This window comes from Talpa occidentalis, unplaced genomic scaffold (assembly GCF_014898055.3).
Source record: "Talpa occidentalis isolate TD23 unplaced genomic scaffold, MPIMG_talOcc4v2.1 talOcc4.8, whole genome shotgun sequence".
Classification (NCBI taxonomy): Eukaryota; Metazoa; Chordata; class Mammalia; order Eulipotyphla; family Talpidae; genus Talpa; species Talpa occidentalis.
Window position 1 is genome coordinate 54,052,216 of NW_023605194.1, and position 25,292 is coordinate 54,077,507.

The 25,292-nt window shown below is 35.4% G+C and overlaps 1 protein-coding gene across 1 annotated transcript; it reads right to left on the bottom strand.

The window, feature by feature from the left end:
* Positions 1–387: 387 nt before the first annotated feature.
* Positions 388–24,882, bottom strand: UBE2D1 (ubiquitin conjugating enzyme E2 D1). The gene is made up of 7 exons (XM_037496261.1): positions 24,661–24,882; positions 8,666–8,729; positions 8,544–8,575; positions 6,169–6,246; positions 5,044–5,149; positions 1,968–2,061; positions 388–1,298 (listed from the first exon to the last, which is right to left on the bottom strand). The coding sequence occupies exons 1-7, from the start codon at positions 24,682–24,684 to the stop codon at positions 1,253–1,255; spliced, it is 444 nt and encodes a 147-aa protein (XP_037352158.1). The 5' UTR covers positions 24,685–24,882; the 3' UTR covers positions 388–1,252.
* Positions 24,883–25,292: the final 410 nt, after the last annotated feature.

The following is a 25,292-nucleotide window of genomic DNA, read 5'->3' on the forward strand; positions in this document are numbered from 1 at the left end:
TTGTGATGGTACTAACATTCTATTTTAGAAATTCTTAATTTTAAAATGTTAAGAAATACATTAACAGTTACAGCTAGAGGTGCATTTTAATGAATTAACCTAATTATTTTTCAGGTCTATATGACATCAACATTGTCCTATCCTCATTTCAGGACTTTAGCAGTGATCCATGAAAAACTCCAACTAATTCTAAATTGTCTTCTACAACAAGAAACCAATGCATATCCCTTAGATAGACAACTTAATAAACAGATACAAACCCAAAGCAATCAAACTTATATAATTAATGGTGATGAATGCCAAATACGACAAACCTCATTCTCACAATCTGGAATTTTCGTGCAAAATTTTATATAGTGTTTTGATCCTTACTTGTAAGATAAAGTAATTTTTATCTTTTTAAGTAATCAAGACAAATAGTAGAAAAAGCTTTTTATTTATATGGAAAAAGCTACATTAAGGTCTGTAAAAGGTGTCAATATAATATTGCCTATACAGAAAAAAATTCAAATGTGAATAGCAACAAATAAAAGTTACACATCTTTCTACTTAGCAGTGCAATTAATTCACATTGCAATAAAGTTAAGTCAAGTATAACAAAATCAAAACAAGTGTTTCTCCATAATCAATATACTGAGAATTACAGTGTAAAGATCATTTTGGGTTTGAGAAATCTGTAATTGAGTTACAGAATACCCTAAGACAAGGGACAGTTAATTCATTTAGTTATCAGCTGTTGGGCTTTTTCAATACTGTTCACAGGAAAAAAGTAATGAGTTGACATACATGTAAATAGAATATATTTAGTCTATACAGTAAAAAAATACAAATTATAAAGTGAGCTAACAAAGAATGAAATCTGAATACAGATTTATAAAACCGACAACATCATAGACAATACATACAGTATTTCTCATGTAAAAACATCTAGTTTCAGCAAAAAATAATTTGGTTGCTTTTCAGATGTGTTGTAGATCTCGTAGGCTGAAGATGCAGATGTCCAAGTATCTTAAAAACCATAATAAATGTCTTTCTCAATGCATACAAAATGATAAATGCTCTCATCACAGTCTTAAGGGTATTTTTGGAAGTTTGTTTTGTCTTGCTTCAGAAATACATTTAAAATGGGTAAAAATCAAAAGGATTTCATGGTACAGTGAGACAGTAAATGGTGCTCATTTTACTGCTAATGCTGAGGGGGAAAAACCTAGATTTTACAGTACTCTGGTATATATGAAATTTTTTTTTGATTTTACATTGCATATTTCTGAGTCCATTCTCGTGCATGTCTGTTGTATCTGTAGGCATACAAAAGGGATATATATAGTAAAAATATACAAACTGAATCTCTTAAAAGACCTAGATATGACTTTCTTATGATTAATTGAAATAACACCTACCAATTATTGGGTCATTGTGACTTAACCTCATGCATAAATAAAATACCACAGACTTTTTAATTGATGAGCTTATAAAATATATTAAAAAATACCTAAATTACAAACAGAAAAATGAAACCAATTCTAACAGAAATATATAAAAGCCAACTTTGAGGCATAATCTGCAAGTTACAAATGAATCAATGGTATCACCAAGATATGACAAAATGAGGTCAGTTTGGGAGAGTTTTAGGTTACTGTCTCTTCCTGGTAGAATATAATAAATGCAATATTCAATATTTTCCAATATCAAAGTCTTTCATTTTAAATTTACTACCTAGAATTACATATAGTTCTTCCTATCATCATAACATATTGTCAACCATAGAACACATACTATTAAACATAAAAAATTATTAAACAATAAAGATTTTTACAGAGTTTAACAAGAAACTCTCCATTGGAAAGATTAACAAACAATATAATAAGCATAATTAAATGTACTTAAGCATATTAATAATACTTATGTTCTGGCAAACTACACAAAAAAATGTACCAAAACAGAAAGTAATATAAGTAGGCACTTACTTTTCTTTGTCTGATTTATAGATTTGTGCAATATCTGGTACTAAGGGATCATCTGGATTAGGATCACAAAGTAGAGAACATATGGACAATAAAACTAGATTTAAAAGAGAATATCATATTAGATGATTGTTCTACTTCACACAAACTACAAATGTGAAAATAATTTTGCTCAATATAGACAATGAACTTATAAAGAAGATACAAAATGAAATGAACTCATTTAATTATATTTTAGACTGACTTTGGTATTATTTTTAAAACAATAAAATTACCATAAAATTATCATAACTTTTAAATTTCTAAATTCTGTTTGTAATTCTATTTATTTAAAAAATGTGAACCTCTCTAAAGTAGCTTTTAACAATATTTAACCTTGAGAGAGATCGACAAAAGTATTTTTAGGTAACAGACCTATGCCCAATGGTACATAATCAAAAAAATTTTAGAAGAGCATTCTAACTTTACATGTTTCTTAGATAGTTTTATATTATTTTAATGAGGAAGTTGTCCATTTTTATTCTACTTTAATGCAGAAAATCTGTATTCTAATCAATTCAAAATAATCAATTAGAATTAATAGTCCAAACCCTTTTGGACATTTTATTCCTCTACTTTTCTACTCTGGTTTGCCATAAATAGATTGTCTACAAAGAAGAAGAGTTATAAGATCTTTTCATTGAGTTCTTAATTTCATATCTATTTTTATATTATATGCTTTTAAAAAGCAGCGTGAAGAGTTAGCACCTAAATGTTTTAAAACACAAATGAAAAATCAAAAAAAAGCAATTGTTTCTTGCCATATTACATGAAAATACTAACGCAAATAATTACATTTAATAAAAACAACTAAGTATTTGAAAAAGGAGGAAACAAGAACTTATTTCTCATTTTCTTCTACTGCACGCTACCACTTCTGAGGGGGTTCACTGAATCTTTGGAACAAACTTTCATCTCTACCTTCTTCTACTATATTCCCTCATCTTTTCCTACTCTTACAAATACAAAAGTGAATTTATATAGCAGCACTGATTCGTAAATGACAGGGAAAGGGGGTGCTAAGTCTAATGAAAAACATATGTATTCATCTTCCTTATCTTCCATATGCGTAAAGATTTATTTATTCATACAAGCACTGGGTACAGTCAGAAGCGCGGGAGGGTGAGAGAATTCACCAGAGCCAGAGCGGGGAGCAGAGCAGGCAGAAGGACCGAAGCACACTGCTGAGGGGAGCAGCGGGCAGCAGGAGAGGTCTGCCCGCCATGCGGGACCCTCCTCCGGTGGCCGGGGAGCAGCCGGGGATGGCCGGGGAGCAGCAGGGGATGGAACCGGCGCCGCAGAGGCTGCAGGCAGCTTCACAACCCAGCGCTCAACCGCTGCGCCACCGGGGAGGCCCTCTTCCATATGTCTAAAAGAAGGCTGGCATAGTAAACACAGTAGATTACCTAGGCTCACATTCCCAAAAAGTTCTCAGATTTAACTCATGATGAAAAGCAAAATAAGGCACATAAAATATAAAAAAGTGAAAAACATACAAATGAGCAAACTTTGAGCTATTGATAAAATAAACAAAAATAAAGCTCCTCATCTTTCCACTCTTGCTACCAAAAGTCACTTGTGCTGAGTTCACTATTTTACACACAAATCAAATGTTTTAAGGTAAGAAAAAAAGGAAAAATATTTGACATTCATTTGAATGCTTACTATGTGCCAGGCACATAGCAATCCTACATGGTAACACTATGTAGGAACCTCTACATAGTGTAGAGGTTACATATGAAGAAACTAAACCTGTTTGAATTCTTAAAGGATAGTTTCCAGAAGCCAACAATACTTATTATTCTTTATAAAAAGCTACCAGTGTCAGAAGATAAGTGCTCCACATCTGGCAGTCTGCCATTTCTTTTCTATGTGTAAGTACTTAGCTGCTTTGCCAAATGACATTCATTCTGTGATACCATTCCAGGAAGGAGTATATTAATTTGAATAACCTTTTATACAGAATCTTTCCTCTATCTAGCACATAACAGTTACATTATGGGAAAAGTTTTTAAAAGGACACTAGAATCTACAAGAACATCCTAGGTCAGAAAAATTGCCATTTATAAATAACCTTCTTAAAGGACCATTACTTAGCAAATACTTGAAATAATTATGACTGTGGACCCTGCTTCCTATAAGTCTTATCATTTTAAAACAACGCATTATATATTCAGGTACCATTTACTTAAAAAATAATTTTTAATGACCATGGACCCCTTCCTGAGTGATTCATGAAAAACAAATTTCTTAAATTTTATAAAAAGAAAAAACTACCATGTTACTTCAGGAACAGATGTTACCAATTAAATCCATTATTTTCCAACTATCTAGTTCTCTTCTGTTAGAGAAACAAGACATAAACTAAGATGAATGGCATAACAAATAATATTGGCTAAAGGGACAAAAATTGCTACAGATTACCTATGTACATACCTGATAATTTAGTAAAGAACAATGCTATATATCTGTGAAAACTGAGAATCCACATGGATTATATATCAGTCATTATGAAGCTATTAATAATGTAAAATTTGGACTCATCTAATGCATTAAATTGTAAAATAACTCTCATTTTAAATCATTTCTTTTATCAGCCTCATCAGAGATTTTTTTCCTAAAATCACATAAAACTTTTCTTACAGTGTCAATAATTTCATTTAATGAATAGAACAAGTTTTAACATATTATTTTTACCTCTCCCCCTCTATCTCTCATCCTTTCCCCCTTCCCTCTCCCTCTCTCTGTCTCTCTCTCTCTCCAAAACCCAAACAAAAAAGGTAAAATCTCATTAGGCTTATCCCAAAATTTCTGGTTTAAAATTTCTCTCTTTCATCATTTACATTTGCCTATCAATTTCTGCTTCATCATCCCCCAACTGCTAAAAGCCAAAGAGTAATAAAATAAGAGGTATGAAGCAAAGTAAAACCAGAACATGAGAAAACACAGTAGATTAGTTATTTAAATTTTTGGTTCCTAGGTACTGTGTTTTTCCTGTTTCACTGTTATCAACTGTTATAAAACTGATAAATGAAATTACCTTTTGATACAGTCAGAGCTGGTGACCATTGTGACCTCAGGATATCAAGACAAATACTTCCATTACTGTTTATATTTGGGTGGTAAATTTTTGTTGTGAAAGCAATCTAAACATGAAACGAAACAAAAATGTGACAATTTATGAACTACGGCCAAAACAAACAAATTGCTCTAAAATGTCCTTAATTTTATATGACTGTAGTGGAGAAATATATTCAACACAAACTGAACAGCTACTTTGAGCCCACACAGCTTTAGTTATTGGGAAGGTGAAAGCCACTCCTCTTGCCCCCCAGGAACTGAGAAGTATTTTGGAAAGTGTAATAAATAAGTCTGGAAGAGTCTGTATGACTGGGAGAGTTGAATCTGAAGTGATTAACCATAGCTTTCAACATTCCTCAAGGGAGTCATTTTCCTAACTTGATTATCAGTGATACCTGAAAGTGATACTTAGTTCTAAAAATAAGGTGCTGGCCTTGTTCCAGGGGAAAGCTGAGGAGCCTCACTTTATTACCTAGTCTAAGAAACCCATCAATAATCTTAATCTTCCACAAGAGTTATTGTTACATCATTTCATAAAATCTAAAATAATTACTTTCTAAGTGACAGAATTGTTACTGATTTTCTCCCTCTTTAACATCCCCATTTGGTACCTTTAGAACCCATCTAAATTTAATAAGAATGTATTTTTATATCTCTTACCACACTAAACAAAGGATGTGTATTGTATTTATTTTGTATTCCCCAATGGAACAATGGAACATAGTAGGTTTTCAACTAATGTTTGTTGAGTACTTAAAAAAAATAAGAAGAGTCAACTTTAAGAGATAATCCTCTAAATTGAAAAGTCTGATTCTTGACTGTAAGAAACTTCCCAAAATATATGTATCTTTTGGTGAGGGAAAGAAAGGTAAAGAGACCTAATTTATAGCATAACAGATATATGGCCCTTTGTTTTAGAGACATAATACCACATTTGAGTCAGAAAAGCAAATTTTAGATTCAGCAGTTTTACAAAACAGTTTGGACATGTTAATCTACCCACAGTCTTCTGACATCCTGAAAATATTTCAGGGTAGGCAGTAAAATCCCTAATATAAAGCCACACCATCATAAAAATAAATACCTTTGGTGGTTTAAAAGGATAGTCTGTCGGGAAATGTACAGTGAGAAAGAAGACTCCACCTTGATACGCACTATCAGGCTGAAATTACAAAATATTTGCATCAGTGTCTGATTTCTATGTAAGTTTAGTAATCTAAAATGATCCCACCCCATCAGTTTGAAAATAATGCCATCATTTTGTCATAATTTCAAATTATTTACCTTGGAAACAGTTTTCTCTTTGCAGGTATGAAGGAGGATTTTTCAATCATGTTGACATCACAGAATTTAAAACAAGACAAAAACCAAGACACACAGCGGTGTGACTTGCACAAACAAATTTGTTTATGAGCACAGATTTTTAAAGGTCAGTATACACTCAAGACTGCTATGAGGAAAAATAATTTTCTGCAGCAGCAATCAGTACAAAGAAAAAGGGCTGGAGCTAGTATTTACCTTCTTATGTATAAACCTTAAGTTCTGATGATCCTTTAAAGGGCAAGAATGGAGATGAACAGAAAATACCAAGTTATGAAAATGAAAGGCTAAGTGACACATTAGGTCTTAAATCTTCACTTAGCAACAGTTTATAAATGTGACAAATGCAAAAAAAAAAAAAAAGGCCAAAACAAAAGTGGCTAAATTCAGTATTTACCAAATTATCAAATTAGGAATCAACCTTGTAAGAGAAATTTAAATTTTGTCATGTTTTCTCTGTGGCAAATAGAAGATATTTAACTTACAGTGTTACCAGAAAAGGGAAAATAATGACCAAAAAAGAAAAAAAGTAGCAAATGCCTAACATTCTATTTAATTTATTTATATTTAATTAAATGTTTCATGCTGTTACATTTTAGCAATAAGAGCAATACTCTCATTATTTCTTCAAGTTGCTGTATATATACTAGAGGATTTTAGTGTATAATTATTCTTACTATATATATTGTTTAATTCTAGTTCATCAGAAATTATAAGGAATGTTGAAAATATAAGTTAATTATAATTGACAGATATGGTGGGTTTAGATAGTCAAATGATGCTACAGAATGGCATGTTTACATTACTAAAATAAAGGGGCTATGAGTAACATAATAACAACCATTTGTTACAAGTGATTCATCTAAGAAATATTTCTCAAGGGCTATAATTCAGATGGTAAGGGTGGCCTTTAAACGATAGTATTTTGATGGTTCTTACTAAGCAAAATATAAGATTCTTATTGAAAGTTGTTATATAAATATATGTTGCATTTTAATCTTTAAATAACCTTACTATAACAATTTAGTAATTTTAGATACTTGCACAGGACTCCTATTCTGAAAATTCTTTTTTTTTTTTGTTAAGTGAAACACAAGACAGTATGATTAGAAACTCTATGACTTACTAAATAAAGCTCTTTCTGGGAAGGAAGGTAAGATGATGTTCATGGAACATGTTACTGAAATACTCTCACCCAGCAGTTGATTTGACCTGTCAGCACCTATTTGTATACATTTAGATTTTTTTTTAAAGACTTACTTATTTATACAAGCATTGGGGTACAGGTCAGAGGCGCGGGAGGGTGAGAAAATTCACCAGAGACAAAGCAGGGAGCAGAAGAACTGAAATACACTGTTGAGAGGAGCAGCGGGCGAGACAGGAGAGTTTTGCCGCACCATGTGGGAATCTCCCTGGCCAGCTGGGAATTGAACCCACACTGCAGAGGCTGTGGACAGCTTCACAGCACTGTGCACAACCCAATGCGCCACCAGAGAGGCCCAGATTTTTGATTGTTGACAGAAAAGAAGTTTCAAGTCATAACTGCCTCTCAGTTCAGAAAGACATCACCTTAACAAAGGTATTAAGTGTTAAGAGAAGTCAGCATAAAATAGCAGGTAATTCTGAGTTCAGGACAATGCAACAAAACTGAGTGGCAAATTCACAGAGTCACAAAGACATACCCATAGCAATATTTTATCAGTTTCACTGTACAAGCAGGAAAGTAATAAAACTTACTGCAAATTGGTGCTTGTTACTTGTAGGAATTTCATTATTGGGTTGGTTAGATTTATTTTTAACCTACTAAAACTATTAATATGAGAATAATTAAGCTTAGTTTTGAGCAACTGATCTTTTGTGTTTAAAATAAAGCAAGCAGCTTAGTTGCAAATTATGGTGATCCATTAATATGTGTAATGATCAAGGAAGCAAAGTAAAACATCACAGGATCCTAGCAAGTACTTGTCACCACTAGTGCTCTAGGAAATCTTAACAAATCCTTTAATAATATTTTTGCTTCCTGAGTCTTTCAGAGTACAAGAAAATTCAACCTGAGCCACAAACATCTGATCAAAGGTGAAATGGCAAGAATGAAGTTTGGCTGAGGGAATTAATTTCATATATATGAAACATACTTACAGGCCCCATAATAGTTGCTTGCCAGTGGAACACTGAAACAAACAAAGGAGTTTTGGAGTCATTAACAAATGTTCAAACCTGTGTTAATGGTAGCAAAGTCCTAGCAATAGAGCAAAGCTTACAATCATCTCCTACGGGTCCAGCTGAACAATGAGCAGGTGGGTCGCGTTGTAGGTCACTTAATTCCTAAAGCAAAGGGAAAATACTTAATTAATTCTTTTTCCGGTGAAACATGCCTAATAATCCCAAATTACATAAGCTATTAATTTTACTTTAAAACCATTTTAGACAATTCTATTAAAGATATGAAAGCATAAAATGTATTGCCAATGATTGGTATGAAGAATATGGTACAAGTAAGATATTAAATTCCCTTGAGACAGCTTTAAAAAACTTAAAAAATTAAATAGACTAAAATATTAAATGAATTATCTATGTATGCAAGTTAATTTATACAAGTGCTAAGTATGTAACATAGGAGAGTTAGGCTCATAAAGAGATGGATATTTAAGGAAAAACCTGAATGTTAACTGGAAAGAAAGGAGAACAGTCAGGCCATAGTTTGAAGCCAGGCACATTGATTCATATGCTATTTTCTGCTTTCAAGGAAGCAAGCGATCATGAAAAGGCACAGCTTTATAGTTGGCCATTCCTGGGTTGGAATTCTAGCTCTATTATAAGCAGCTCTAAGATTCTGGGGAAGTTACTTAACTTCCTTACCTTCAGTGGGAAAGGAACTCATCACCTCCAAATATGGAAGGTATAAATTCAATATAAACAACTACATATTAGGACTGAGAAACTAATTTAATTTGCATGACCACAGACTATCTCTGAGGAAGTGACATTGAAGCTGAAATTGGAAAGAATGAACAGGAGTTTGGGGAGAAATGGGTGATACTGGGGGATAGAATGAGGTTGAACAAGTAAGCAAAGGGCAGGCAGAATGCCGAGAATAATATACAGGATATTAATATTAAAGAATTGGTGTTTTATACCAAGTTTGTTGGGGGAGGGCGGTAAGCAATGGCACACTCTGATTTAAAAGAAGACCCTGACTGGTCTATGAATTGAATGGATAAGAGGAAAGAGGGAAACTACAATGAAGCTATCCGCAGCCTCTGCAGCACAGAGTTTGATCCCCTGCCGGCCAAGGAGCAACCCACATGGCACAGCAGCCCTCTCCTGACTCGCCTGCTATTCCCCTCAGCAGTGTACTTCGGTCAATCTGCCTGTTCTGTTCCCCACCCTGTCTCTGGTGAATCCTCTCACCCCCCCCCCACACACACCTCTGGCCTGTATCCCAGTTCTTGTATAAATAAATAAATCTTTTAAAAAAAAAAGTAATGTCTTTTCACTCTCAATATTTCACTATATATACACTGGGCTTTCCAGAGGCTTAATAACACATGATATTGTAACAAACTGGATGCTAAACAGATGTGAGAATTCAGCTGTCATCTATATGCCTGACTATAATAAAACCAGAACATGCATAAAAACGGCACATTTTTATTTTGGAAAATAGACAAATTTTGTCAATAAAAAGTGTTAAGTTATTATGTAATGGGTTTATTGTTTTTAAATTATTTGCTACAAATTTTATATGTTTTAATTTCCCACGTAAATATTAATATTTATAAACAAAAGCTCAATGGAGCCTTCAATGTCCTGAAACCAAAAAGTTTAAAAATTGCTGGTACAGCCTGATGTTCCATGTGCAAAGCTAAACTTTCTGGCCTTCATTATTTTCTTTGTCCAAAAGTAACTTTCCTTCTATCTCCCCTTGCCTATATTTTACTCCTTATAACAGTAGCCATCTTCTCAAAGATTAGTTTCAAAGCAGTTTTAGATTCAAACCTGGATCAAATCTGACCTTGCTCATGACCATTACTAGTTGTATGATCTTGGGAAACATATCTCTTTGAGTTTCAAGTGCTCCATTTGGGGCTATCACTGATAACCTTCAAGAACTATAACGAGAATTAAATCAAAACATGTAAGTTCCTAGCTTAATACCTAGCATGTGCAATAAATGATTAATACTTTCCTCTCTCCTTTTCCTCTTTCATGAGACTTTTTCTCAAAATCAGGACTTTTATGCATTTTATTCATGGAATTCTCCACAATACTTAGCACATTGCTGTTCACATAGTTGTTTGATATTGTTTGAGTTAAAAAATAAAATTTAAGGAGTAAATTAAGTGATCAGCAAAACAGATATCTCAAATTTCAATCTTTTAGAAATACAAATGATTAGCTTTGGCAATCAAATTAGAATCAATTACTCCTTTATATAGGTATGCAGAACTCATACAATAAAAGGAATATCATAATGACATGTGTCAAGAGAGAACAGTTATAAATACTGGAGTGGTCCTTTAATGACATATAGTAACACCTAAAAATCAATCTCAAAAAGTATTAATCATTAGTTATTAAATACTAATGCCACTGCCACAACTATGTTTGATATACAAAAGGTATGGTATTCTAACACAGTGTCCAAAGCCATACAAAATTCCTGCAGGAAATTTTTGGTTTTGTTTTTTGGTTGAGAAGACCTCAAAACTCTAAATATTCCATTCATATTGTTTATTTAGGATGCTGCTGACCTACTTTCAGGACATACTTTTGGTTGTTTTTTTTCCGAGAGTAGAGTTAAGGGTTTGTGTTGAGCCGACCCAGTCTCAAAGTGAGCTATATTTCAACCACTGGTAATCCTTGGTGACAGAGTTGGCATAAACCAAGCTACAGTTTGTGGCATTGACAGAGGTACTTTTTTTTTTTTAATTTTTTGCATGCTCAATTTAACCAGCTGGACTAATTATAGCAGAAGTTTACTAAGCACTTCCACATCCTTCCTAACAGAACCATAATTCTGATTTTATACTCATCCCAACTCTACCCTCCAATTTTTTAAAGATTTTCCTTAATTGTATCAGATTATGAACTTTACAGAACTTCTTACAAGTCTTCCAGATACATTTGTTAATAATCAAACTGTAGCATGAAATTCGATAAAGTCAGTTGTGGGGGAAAAAACACTTTAAAAGATGTGTGTACAGGAAAGAGGTTCTCTGGATTTTCAGAAGCTTAAAAAGTAGTTGTATCTCCAAGAAAATACATGTATAACTCTGAAGTATCCTGTTCTGAATGTGTTTGCTAACCTTTCAACACTTTAAGGAGAACTAAGTTTGTTCTAGGGCAGAATTGTGATCCAGTAAGGAAGTGGTACAAATATTTTAACTGAAACAAATTGCCCTCTAAGTCAAAAATAAACACTGAAATCTGAACATTAGAAAGTTAAGTTACAAAATCTGGTAAATTCTGAGAAGTCACATGGATTACCCCCGAATTTACATCATACTCCACCCCTACAGTGTGGCCCACAATACCTAAATATAAATAACCCTATTTGTTAAAAGGTAGATTGCAGGAACACAGAAGAAGTTAATGATCTTTTTTAATTTGCTGGTCACTAAAAGTAGCTTTCAGGGCTGCCACACTCCAGGTATGGCATCTATACCATCTCCAGGGATTGCCATTCACACAGACCTCAATGTGACCACAAAGCTTCATTACAAAATGTTGTACATAAAAGAAATAGACAACATCCCTGAAGCCCAACTTAGACTGTTTCCACTGTTTTTGATAAACAAATATCATTACCGATATGGAAGCAAAAGTGATGGTGTTGGTCATATGCATGGGATCAGGAGCACTTATTTTAACTTCAGTTATTTTATCAATATGTTGAAAATGGAAAGAAAACAATGGTAAAATTGGAATTCAAAAACTAAAAAGACAGTATCATAGTAGGAAAAGGAAAATAGTTTTCAGTGTGGGAGAAAAAAGAAACTTGACTTCCCCCACCTCAAACCATACCCAAAAATCCAATCTATACAGATCATAGGTTTAAATAAGAAAGACAAAATAATAATGCAGAGAACAGATAAAAAGTCCATGACCTTGGTGGAGGCAGAGATTTCTCAAATAGGACACAAATTGAATAAAGAGAAAATTTGGACTTGATTAAAGTGAAGCTTATCTGTTTATAAAAGACACAGTAAAAATGTGAGAAGGAAAGCCACCACACAGAAGATATCTGCAATCCATATATCTAACAGAAACCTCACATTCAGAATATGCAAAAAGTCTTCCTCCTCAGTGCAGCAGTCAGTGTGTCAGTCTCATAATCAGAATATGTAAAATATATTTCTACAGTGCAATTTTAAAAGGCAGATTTGAACATGCATGTTATAAAAGAGGCTATCAAAATAACCAATGTATATTATGAGAAGGGGCTCAGCTTCAATAGTCATCAAGGAAATGTACATTAAAATTAAAAAGCTATGTCACTACACATCCAACAGAATGATTAAAATGAAAAAGCCAGAAGAAAACACAAGTGTTAGCAAAGATGTGAAGCAACTGAACTCTCACATACTGCTGATGGAAAAAGAAAAGTTTGATAGTAACCACTAAAAGAGAACATAAGGATACTCAATGGCCAGCAATTCTGCCAGATATGTACATAACAGAAATGTGTAGAAATCATATAATGTAAAAGAAGGTTATCAAATAATGAGATTAGCTGTAAATTCATAAATGAAAAGAACTCTTTTTGATAAGAATTAAAATTGTGCACTTCAATTTTCATTGCAGTGACAAATCTAAAATTGAAATACAAAGTTGACTGCATTTCTTTCTTCTCCTTTGAGACAAAGTAAGTTTAAAACAAACTAACTTTATACCTAAATGCAGATGAAGCAATACATATCAAACTTGTACCCTGCCACCCAACAAAGTAGTCTGTATCAATGAAGCAGTTTGATTCCAAAGAAATTAACACTCAAAAAACAAAACAAGAAACAAAAAACAACTAATTAGGGTATCTACATTTCAAAATAAAAATGCAAGATGTATTAATAAAAGGCAGATTATAAGACATTGTCCCTATACTGTGACAGGAACTATAAAAGTACTCTACACTTTTAAACACAAAAAAATGTGTACTTAATGGATCTATACAGCCTTATATCTAAGCACCTCTATTCTAATTCAATTTTCTATAACCAACTAGACACAAAGAAAAGTACTGAAAGTACTGAAACTGAATTTTAAATTGGCACAGATGGCTTGTTTATAACACCCCCACAATATGCTGAGTGTTCTCCATAAAACCAACCTAGACACAATCCCTGCCTCTAGGGGACTTAAAATCTAAAAGTAGACTAGGCCCCTAATTCAAAGAAAGTAAACAAATAAAAGGAAACAAAGAAGGGAATGTAAGAGAAGCCGCCTGCATTAATCTCTCAGCTCCCAGAAGGGTAACAGTCCAATCTGAACAGTAGAGAATGAAAGCTAACTAGTCAGAGCTGCTTTATTTACCATCTGACTTAATATGACACTATGCAATAAATATTCTCTAAAAAATTATGCTGACCAGACTGAAAATGCTTTGTTGTTCTCTAGCTTCAACATTCAGAAGATCTAAATCTCCATAATAGATATAATATATACCCCACTGGGTGTGTGGAAAGGACATTAAACAGCCCATACATAGCGACTGATTTACAGCCCCAAATTTCAGTTACTGAATCCAAAATATATAAAACATTATTTCAAAAAAGCTGGCTCAACAATCAATTAATGTGACAACAACTGTCTTTACCTAAAATTCCTAAAACAAGACAACAATTCTTACTGGATTACATTTTTTATGTTGTCTCTAAAGCATATATGGGCTATGTTTGGTGTGTCTGTGAATAAACATTTCATGGACTTACAGTTCAGACTCTGATCTCCTTATTCAGTTAACTAGAGCTATTTCAACAGAGAGATGTCATACAATGTTTGAAATGCCTCCAAGTACAGGACCTTTTTAATCCTTGAGTTAATGAACACATATTTTAAACCACATAGATTCTTCCTGGAAGACTTCAAAATGCTAATAACATACAATTAATTAAAGTTATGAGAACCGAACTCACTTCAACAAAATGGTCTTGGTTGCTTCTCTGTTTTTTTGGGTCAAATACCTCCAGCAAAGGCTGCTATTACTACCATCAAATTCCACACAAAAAGAGGAGGAAAGCAATGATGAGACTGACTTTGCTGCATCACAGTATTATTTGTTGAATCTGAACTACGAAGCGGGCCATTATAATAAACATTTCAAGTAAAGATCAGGGACATTATTTACTCAGTGTCTCAGATCTACAACCAATTTCCCCCCGTGCTCTCTAAACCAGCCATCATGACTTTCAATGTCCAAAAATGCTATCCTGTCCTTAATTTTTAAAAGTGGCTTCCTTTTAAATAGAAGGCTCTTGATTGTCTCCCTTTATATGTTATATCAATTATACATATATATAACACAGATAGATATCTTTTTTAAAAATTTAAGGTATCCTAGTAAAAACTATTCGAATCTATTTTATGAAGACTTATGGTAAAAATACACATTCACTCCAATAACCCAAACTCAGAGTCTTGGAATCCTCCCATTCCCTCCCTTCACATTAATCAGTAGTTTAGCTATTCAGATTCTCCTTCAGTCCAGATCCCTGCCACTGAAATAGTTCCAGCAGCAGTTCCCAATCATATAGGAAAGTAGAGGTTCCAAGGGCAGAAGAGTCTGAGAGATAAGCCAGAAAAGAGATTTTTCAGGGTAGGAAGCCAAAAACTTGAAGTAGGGAGACATCATTAAAGTATCTAGAACAGATTGGGTGGCAGAAGGAGTCTGGAGAGACTGCCTATACCACTGAATCTTTGAGACTTGACTTGAAGGACTAAGCAAGAGTAGGCAAAGGTGGGTCTGGCCAACTCAGAGAGGCCATTTGCTACACATAATCTGTAATTTTCCTTCCATAGCCCTTTCAAATGTTCTCTGTTACCGCCCTAGCTCAAATCTCACATTTGAACAACACAATCTTAACTGACATTATCCTAGTTCTCTACTAACACACTGCAGTCAAAATCTTAAAAATCCATGTCAAACCCTTTTAATGTTTTTCATTAGCCTTAATATAGTTTTAAATCCTTACAGTGACTTATAAACTTTGAAGGATCAGACTCCTCCCTATCCTTCTATTTGCAACTACTTGCCCCCAATGCTGTCTGCATCAGTTCAATTCCCCAAAATGCTATCTTGCCTCTAGTTTTCGAACACCATTTCCTTTTAGAGAAAAACCTTCCGCCATCTGTCCCACCATTCATTCATTCATTCACTTTACTTACTTTACTTTCACCTTCAAGTCTCACCTTAAATATCATTTCCTTACAGATGTTTTCCTTAACTGTTCAAAAGACAATTGATATGTCCCCAGAGTCCTCTAAGCTTCCCTTTCCATAACATTTATCAAATGTGTAATTACAAATGGTAAACAATCATGTGTTCTATGAGGCAAAATAGTGCATATCTATCACTATGATTAAGAATGGTATATCCTTACTCAAAAACCTTTAGTGGCTTCCCCAAATTTCTGCATTAAGTACATTTTTCTCAGTGTGGATCTTCAAGGCCCTCCACAGCATGAACTTTTATATTCTACTATTCTCTGAGTGGGTCCCCAAAGCAAGATCACCCACTGCTTCCAAAATAAGTCACATAGCTTCTAGTATTATCATTTCTGACGCTTAATCTAGGAGGCTGATTTCCGTAAGTCTAAAAATACTACCCATCCTTCCAAACCTGTATCTAATTCCATTTTCTCCATAATTTTCCTGATATTCCCTAAATAAATTTAGCCTCTCCTACCTTTGACTCCCTTCCTGCTCAAATATGTTGAATATTACTTAAGGTACTTCTCTAAACCTACCTAGTTGTTACATGGTCTTTCTTAGTCTTACTCGTTTTAAATGTCTTTGATAACACTTCTTATGTCTTACTTGTCTACCTATCTTGTTACCTTACTTTGTATATGTCTTATGTACAGAAGGTGCTCTGTGAATACATTTACTTGAATAAAAAAACTACAACTACAGGGGTCCCCTGGTGGCCTAGGGGTTAACTCTCAGTGCTGTCACCCACCGCCATGGCCTGAGTTGGATCCCCAGCCAGGAAGCTACCCACATGGCACAGCAGACCTCTCCTGCCTTGCCTTCTGTTCCCCTTAGCAGTGTATTTCAGTGGATCCGCCAATTCTCCTCCCCACTGGGTCTCTGGTGAATCCTCTCACACCCTGCACCTCTAACCGGCACCCCAGTTCTACACAAAAATAAATTAAATCTTAAAAAAAAAAAAAAAAAAACAACTACTACATGGAAGGAAGTTGTGAAGGTATGGTCTAAATCTTTAAAATACAAAAGACACCTCTGATATGGAATTTAATGGTATCAGAAAAGTATGTTATGCAGTAGAGTAACAGAAATATATCTTATTTGAGTCCCAAATAATCACTCTTTAATCAAAGAATAATATATCTTTATATACTCATTAACCTTATACTATACATTAAGATGCCAATATTTTAATTCTGACATCTGAATATTAACAGAATTTTAACTCACCTTTCAAAGAGAAGATAGTGCCACTACTTGCTATTTTTGTGACCATTTTTGCTATTTGCTGAACAAGTAACATTCTATAGGTCTGCTTAAAATTATAAATCAGAAAAGATCATAGAAATTACCTAGTCCAACCCATTAAATTCCTTGATAAAGAAAATAAAGTCTATGCATTTCTTGGCCAAAGTCACAAAGCCAAAGCTAGGACAAAGGCTCGGACCACTTGACTTCCCTCCAGCTCTCTTCCTACCCCAAAACAATACTCACTTCAAGACTGTAATAACGAAAGCATATTATTCTCAATCAACACTGGAGCCAACAATGCTCCAGCACTGAATTAAACTATTTACAACTTTCAGCATGCTCAAGAGAAACAAAAGTGTGATGAGTGAAGGAATGAAAATGAATTCATCTTTTCCCAAGAGACATATCTTGTAAAAGGTTAGACACAAACACTAATTCATAATTTTGAATGCTACAATATCAAAAGTAACTACTTCATAGTAGCCAAGAAAGATGGTGCTTCAGGGAAAAATACCTACCAATACTTACCAAATATTTGTTATTAAGTATTACTTCTTATACCTAAGAACTGGCACATAGCAGACATCTGCACAATAAATTAATCTCTAGTATCACCCAGTAATGGTGCTTATATACATAGGTGACTATAAAAGGCTGTTACTTGTAGCAGAAAACAGAGCATTGTCAGTTTGTATCAGATAGAAAAGCTTCCAAGACCAGATCATTTTACATTATACTTCCGTGTCTATCTATCCATCTGTATGTTTGTGTGTCTATGTTAAAATAATTTTTGTGTACATATATATACACACACATATGCATGAAAATGGCATATATTTTTGACAATATTGATTTTTACCTATGGATTTTATGTTATGAAACAATTTCCAAATTTTTATTATAGCAACTTACAGTAAGAAAAACATTTATATGGCACATATTAAAAAAACAAGCAAAAATAAATGTTGGCAAGGATGTGATGAAAAAGGAACTCTCCTACATTGCTGGTGGGAGTGCAAACTGGTCCAACCACTATGGAAAGCTGTCTGGAGGTTCCTCAGTCTACTAAAAATGGAGCTACCATATGACCTGGCAATTCCACTCCTAGGGATCTAACCCAAGGATACAAAAATATTGATTCAAAAGAACACCTGTACCCCTATGTTTATTGCAGCACTATTTACAATAGGTAAAACCTGGAAACAACCCAAATGCCCAAAAATAGATGACTGGATCAAGAAGATGTGGCATTTATACACAATGGAATATTATTCAGCAATCAAAAAAGATAAACTCATACCATTTGCAGCAACATGGAAGGAGCTAGAAGTAATTATGCTCAGTGAAATAAGCCAGAAGGAAAAAAGAAAAATATCAGATGGTTTCACTTATAGCAGGAATATAGGGGAACCAAATAAGACATCAGTGTAAAAAAATAGTAACAGTACAAAACACAACAAAGCAAAAATGGACAATTATAAATCAGAGGCATACTGCAGGGGACGAGGAGGAAGAGGCATGAGAGGAAGGGAGGAAGGAGCACAGGGGACTGAGGTGATGGTGCATGGGTGCATTGGTGAAGGAAACTCTATGGGGACTATACCTGAGGGGGTGGGGGGAAGCAAATATTGTTTAAAAATGTACAATGATGTAAAAAAATTTTAAAAATTAATATAAAAAACTTATATCACAAACTATTACATATATATGTAACTAAAACAAAAATTTAATGAAACAACCCCCCAACAATACCCAAAGCACCAATATTTTCTATTCAATTTTTTAATGCTATATATGATTTATTAAAATGATTTTGTCACTTCTGTTCGGGAAGCTCATTCCTATTCTAGGGGCTCATAAAAGTATAAGAAGACACTGGGAAAACGTAAACCTTAGTATGATATTCATTCCTTTGAGATAACTTAACAGACATCAATTATAAAATATTATTATTCAAAAACTATGTTGAGCAGCAGAGAGGCTTATTATTTTGTAAGTAAAAAATAGAGATCATATTCTAGGCCATAAAACTGGTCTCAAAAATGTAAAAGGAGTCAAATTAATAATGATAATGAAGCATGTTCTCTAATCACAATTAAATTAAATTAGAAATAACTAACAAGAAGTTATCTGTAAAATCTCAAAACATTTGGAAAATAATATACTTCTAAATAACTCAAGGGCTGAAAAGGAAATTATAAAATATGTCTAACTAAATGAAAATACAACACATTAAAATTTGGCAGACACAAAAACACAAGCCAGAGTCTTGCTACTTTAGAAAGCAATGAGCCCTGGACATCAGGTCTGTTTGGTTGTGTCTAGAGCAATCCAAACTGTGCTCACAAAACCAATGTAGATACCTGGAGAACAATTTATTTTTCTAAAATAAATTAGAAATAATTTGTGAGAACTGATTATTTTTATTACTAAGGAAAATTAGGGTGAAAAAACCACCCCCTACCCTACCCTACCCCTGTTGGAGAGGCATTCTTAAGTCTGAAAGGAGAGAGAAATCTATTAAACAATATGGTTTCACTGAAGAAGAGCCTTACAAGCTGCATAATATGAACAGAGAGCAATGAAGGAAACAAACAGCAATAGGCAAGACAGGAAGTTCAGCGCACAGTGGTGATGGAATAGGCAGCACTTAGCACTAGACAGTGTACTTAAGAATACTTCTCCATGCTAAGGACAACTCCTGGAATGCAGCAGCCTCTTACTACTGTCCAATGAACATAACCAAACCTTCATAGAGTCATCCCAGAACCAAATTAAAAGAAAAAAAAAAAAAAAAACCTCAGCTTCTCAGAGGTCATCTAGAAATAGAATCTGTCCTGCCTTCAGCCATATGTTTTGAATCAGCCTGAGGATGCTACAAACCCCACCATCACAAAAACCCTACAAATCTGGTATATATTAGACATATTAATAAGAGTTATCACAGCATTTCACAGGGGTAAGACAAAAGATGGCTATTTCAATACCAACTTTGTTTTTTAAAGATTTTATTTAGTTTTATGTAGAAGAACTGGGGTGTCGTCCAAGGTGCAGGTGGTTGGAGGATTCACCAGAGACAGTAAGGAACAGAACAGGTGGACTTACTGAAATACACTGCTAAAGGGAGCACTTGGTGAAACAGGAAATGTCTGCTGCACCACATGTAGGTTAGCTCCCTGGCCCGCACAGAACTCAGGTCACAATGGTGATAGCACTGAGATTCAACTCCTAGGCCACCAGGGAGGCCCTCAATACCAAATTTTAATTAAATACGCTATCTGCTCATCCATTGCTAAAATAAAAGGAGAGGTCAGCTACTACGTTGTGGATAATCATTAAGTCAGTTTGATGGCAGGTATTTGGCTTATCATTTTGATTAGTAGCACTCATTAAAAACATCTTTTCTCTGTGTATTTCAGAAACTCAAGCAAATAAGGATGTTATTCTGCTTTACTGGAGGCAATCCCACATCCTGCCAGGTTTGGTTTTTATATGTGTCTGGCTTCCTAAAATAACCATAAATACCCTTATTTAAATCTATGCTATTTACTTCTACAGAGAAAAAAACCTCAAAACTTTTTACTGTTATAGGTTATCTTGTCTTTTTACACCTCTGCTGTGGCAAAGAAAGAAAAATACATGATATGAGGGCAAAAGGAAGACTGAGTTTAATTACAAAGATCTAAAAGTGGAAAATCTCACAGGGTAATTGTTTAGAAAAAGAACACTTTCTTCCTTTCCTCTCAAAACAAATCATTTATCTACCAAGTATAAGTACTGCATTCCTCCTTTTTTTTAAAAAAAAAAAGTAGTATCCTTTACTGAAAACACCGGGAGTCTTAGATTTTAATCTCATAATCTGAAAATCTTCCTAACATATGAGTCTGAGCTACTACTATTCAAAGCCACTATAGGAACTAAAATGCTCTATTCAAGAACATTTTCTCAAATGTAAACTCTACAATGAAATAATACTTTTGACAGAACATTTGTGAGTTACAACCAATTCTTTCAAATCTGTTTTTGAGGATAAAACTTTTAAGGAATGCAACAAGGGTGAACAAAGTTATACTATTCATTTACCATGTTAAATGATCTAGTGTACATTACTTCAAAGCAGAGACTTACAATGCATAATCAACAGAGTGATGCATCAGTGAAAATGATTAAATACGCCAAGATCTTAATTATACTACTACTTTACATTTGTATAGAACATTCCATTTTGCAAAGCATTTACAGCCATAAACTCATTTGACTTTCTTATGTCCTTCAATTTAAGTTCAACAGATATAAGACATGAGTCCATCTGGGTAAAAGAAGCAATGCAGTTAAGTGGTTAAGGGTATGGAAGCTGGAGCCAACTGCTTGGATTAAAATCCTAGCACTGCCCCTTACTAGTTAAGTGCCTCATCATCTACAAAATTTACATTATAGTCATTTCTACTTCATGCCTACTGAATTTAAAATCAATTAATATATGTCAAGCACTCAGAACAGAGTTTAGCACATAGAAATCATTATATATTTTACACAGTGGTTGTATTTATCAGGAGCATCATTGTATGGATCAGGACACAAGCTAGTAAGTTAAAGAGTCAGAAGGCTGGGTTTTGCTACCTTTTTTAAAGCACCCTAATGTTTTCTAGATTGATGTAAAGAATTAAATGCCTCCCCCACCTCCCCACCTTGGAGTGTGCCTGGTGCCCAGAGCTTCTGGGCACATGAGGTGACAGGGACAGAGAATACACACCAATGACTTTTAGTTTCCCCTTCTGCTTTGGGATGGCAAAGCAAATGTGTGTTTTCCTAAAGCAGGTAGAGCCAATACTGTTTTGTATTTGTGCCTGGTTCAGAGCTGTCAAAAGTATGATGATGGACATCTTTGATATGTTGTTATTTTAGTAAACATTTTTTGCCCTTTCAAAGAAAAAGAATTCAATGTCAAATTGTAAAAATAAAAAAAATCAGCAGTTCAAAATATTTATCAAGTTCATTTATATATTTTTATATTAAATTGATTATAAATAACAAAAACTCTTACTTTTCAAAAAATAGATCAAAGAATAAACAATTTTATCCTATCACATCATGTCAGCATGATCATTAATATAATTTCTTTGTCAAATAAAAGTATCCGGAAGGAAATACAGAAAAATGATTAATGACTGTTTTTAAAACATTTAGTATTGTAACACCTGTAATTTAAAAAATGATTTCCAAAACAAGTTTATAAAGAATTGAAAACAGATTGATAGAACACTTAGAAATTCTGGGAAATAACAGATGTCCAGACGAAAACCTGCCCTCTTTTTTCCAACTGTTTTAGGTATCTTTCCTCAGACTTTGTTCAAACTTTTTCTCCTTTAGTGATTTAGGTGACTGTGATAACATCATTCACTGTATCTAAAAATAGAGAATTGGTGCGTAAATTTATGAGCTGACATACAAAACTGTCAGTGGATGTCTAGAGTATTAAATCATTTAGTAAATTCTACTATAAAAATATATTTAAAGCTGATATTCACATGCTCTGCACATACATATGATTTTACTTCAACCATCTTTATAATCTTTTCATGTGAGCGCAGTCAGTGTTTCTCACCAGTGTTTCTACTCCAGTCCAACTGAGGATTCCACATTTTTGCATTTATAGCTGTGGGGACAGTCTGAAAATACTCCACAAGTGATTCTGACACACCACAAGCTGTCCCCTGCCCTGCCCTCCACTCAATCCTGCAATTTTCTGAGGTTCTGCACAGTTCTAAAGTCTGCCACTTTAGGTTGAGCAAAATCATAACCGAATGACTTATATCTATCAGAGTTACTTTAATAAACTTAAAAAGAAAGGCCAAGAGTTAACATGTACGTTCATTTCTTGAAACATGCAAGAGTCAAATTAGTATTTTTATCTTGATGATGTCAAAAAGGGCTTCAGATATAAATATGAACAAAATACATTGGTTCAGCATGGTGATTAACAACTGCCCAATATGGTATTTACAGGTAGTGCCCATTTTCTTTGGAAAGTTTCTTTCTGAGGACAAATTATCCACTATTTAAAAGTCACTGTAAGTGCAAAGACTCACAACTAGGAAATGAAATAGAATTTTATAACTTTATGGAAAAATGTGTGTAATTAACTCAAATGTGAGACAATATCATATCACAATTAGTAAGTATACAAAGCATGGCAAAGATGCTGACTAGGGCTTCAAAATTAGGATTATTTTTTAAAAAAATGTATAATAGTATTATCTTAAAATCAGAAAACATAAGTCAACAAATACTGATTGTTACATATTTCATACTAAGGGGTCCCTTCCTCAGGTGGCACAAAAAAGAACCGTGATCCACAGTTTTAGTATATGAAACCAAAACCAAAACCTGGGCTGTCTGAGAAAGCTGCTGTCCTCTGTACCAGAAGATGCCACAGAGGTGACTGAGATACAATGTATACATGTCTCTGCTGTATCCATTCACTAGTGGAAAAAGTTGATAAAAAAATTTTGGTGTGAATCCATTTATTTAGAAAACATGCTGTCCGTTGTTGGCTTAACTTGCTAAATGCATTTTCCATTTAAAAAACAAATTCCATGTTTCCAACAGGAACTAGAACTACAAACCTAAAACCTGTGTCAGTAGACTGACCAAAAACCCATCAAGGAATCAAAGTGAAGTGGAAGCCCCCAACCCTAGTATTGTAAGATGTTCACATGTGCAAGAGTAGCTATCTATAAATATGCCAGAAGACAATTCCTTACAGAGTTGGGATATGTATTTGGAGAATGAATATATACCTTTCTTCCTCGTTCTAAACCCATGTGTCAAAGCATCAAACAATTTTATTTATGGCCGTTTCTGTTGTGTCTCAAACTTTACATATAAGTTTATCATGGAGGGGGGGGCTGCCTGGCTTGACTCACCATGAATCACAGCCAGGAGGTCATCTTGTGTATCAAGCAACTATGTTTTCACTACAGCTATGTGACCTGAAGTGGCAGCAGCAGCAGAGGCACCAAAATAGAAGGGGCAGGAGGCTTCTCGGCCCCAACTAAGCCAGCTCCAACGACAGAGAGAAAGAACAAACCCAACAGCTCCGGAGGAGAAAAAGGCTGCAGGCCCACCACACCTTGCTTTCCCTCCTCGGGAACACCGCGAAGCAAGACTATAAAAGAGGACGGGATTCAGAAATGTGGGGAGAAAACACGGCATGACAGGGCCAAAAACTAGCTCGGTGTGAAGGCAAAAATCCAGCCGTGACCATGTAGTAGAGATTTCGAGCAGGTCTGGAGACGGAGGAGGGTCTCCACCCGGGGACTCGGGGCGTAGCTCCGGCGCGAGCGTGCAGCGGCGCCCCGGTCTCCAAGCACCTCTGCCCACCCGGGATGGATGCCCGCTCCCACCTCACCTGTCCGGTGCCCGCTGGCCAGGCCGTCGCCCCCGCCCCCGGCCCCCGCCCCGGCCCACCCGCGCATCCCCTGCCCTCCCGCCGCGTCTCCAGGGACCACCGCCCGGTTCGGCGCGGGCAGGGGGCCGACACCCGCCCCGCCTCCCCAGGCCTGGCCCCGGCACTCACTTTCTGAATCCGCTTCAGCGCCATGGGTCAGGGAGGGCGGCGGGGGACACCGGCCGGCGGGGGGCGGCTGAGGGGCTCGGGGACTTGGGGTCCTGGCGGGCTTGCTTCGCTGGCTGCTCGGCTCGCTCAGCCCGGTGGGTCCCCGGCTCGCCGCTCGCTGGCTCGCTCCGGGCGCTGGTGCCTGCTCCGTGTGCGCCCGAGCGCGGGTGTGCGCGAGTGTGCGGACGGGGACGCCGGCGAGACTCTTTTGTTTCCGCTTTTGCTTCTGGGAAGGAGCCTGCGCCCTCCCCGCCCGCGCCCCGCCCCGCCTGGCACACTGGGAAGTGTAGTTCCAGCCCGCTCCGAAGCCGCCCGCCCCCGGCAAGGTCGACTTGTTCACCGTTGACCTCAAGCTGGCAGCTTGAGTTTAGAGCTGCCGGGGTCTCCTGGAGTTGATGTCTGCATTGGATTTTGAGCAAGTGACTGAAACTGGAGTTCCCAGTCTGTAAAATGGGGCCAACCAATGAGCTCATGAGGTTCCTGGAGGGATTGCTCAATTTTCACAATCACTCCTTGTCTAATATGGAATATGGCTGATCTTGTTATTTTCGCCTTTTCAGATTTCTCTTTTATTAGATGAATTGCCTCAATTT

What these genes read in the sequence shown, in the direction of transcription:
- UBE2D1 (XM_037496261.1), bottom strand. Translation starts at nt 24,684, where the DNA reads ATGGCGCTGAAGCGGATTCAGAAA. An exon ending in CGCTGAAGCGGATTCAGAAA is followed by an intron (nt 8,730 to 24,660) that starts GTGAGTGCCGGG and finishes CCTTTGCTTTAG; the next exon opens with GAATTAAGTGACCTACAACG. An exon ending in AAGCAACTATTATGGGGCCT is followed by an intron (nt 6,247 to 8,543) that starts GTAAGTATGTTT and finishes TTGTAATTTCAG; the next exon opens with CCTGATAGTGCGTATCAAGG.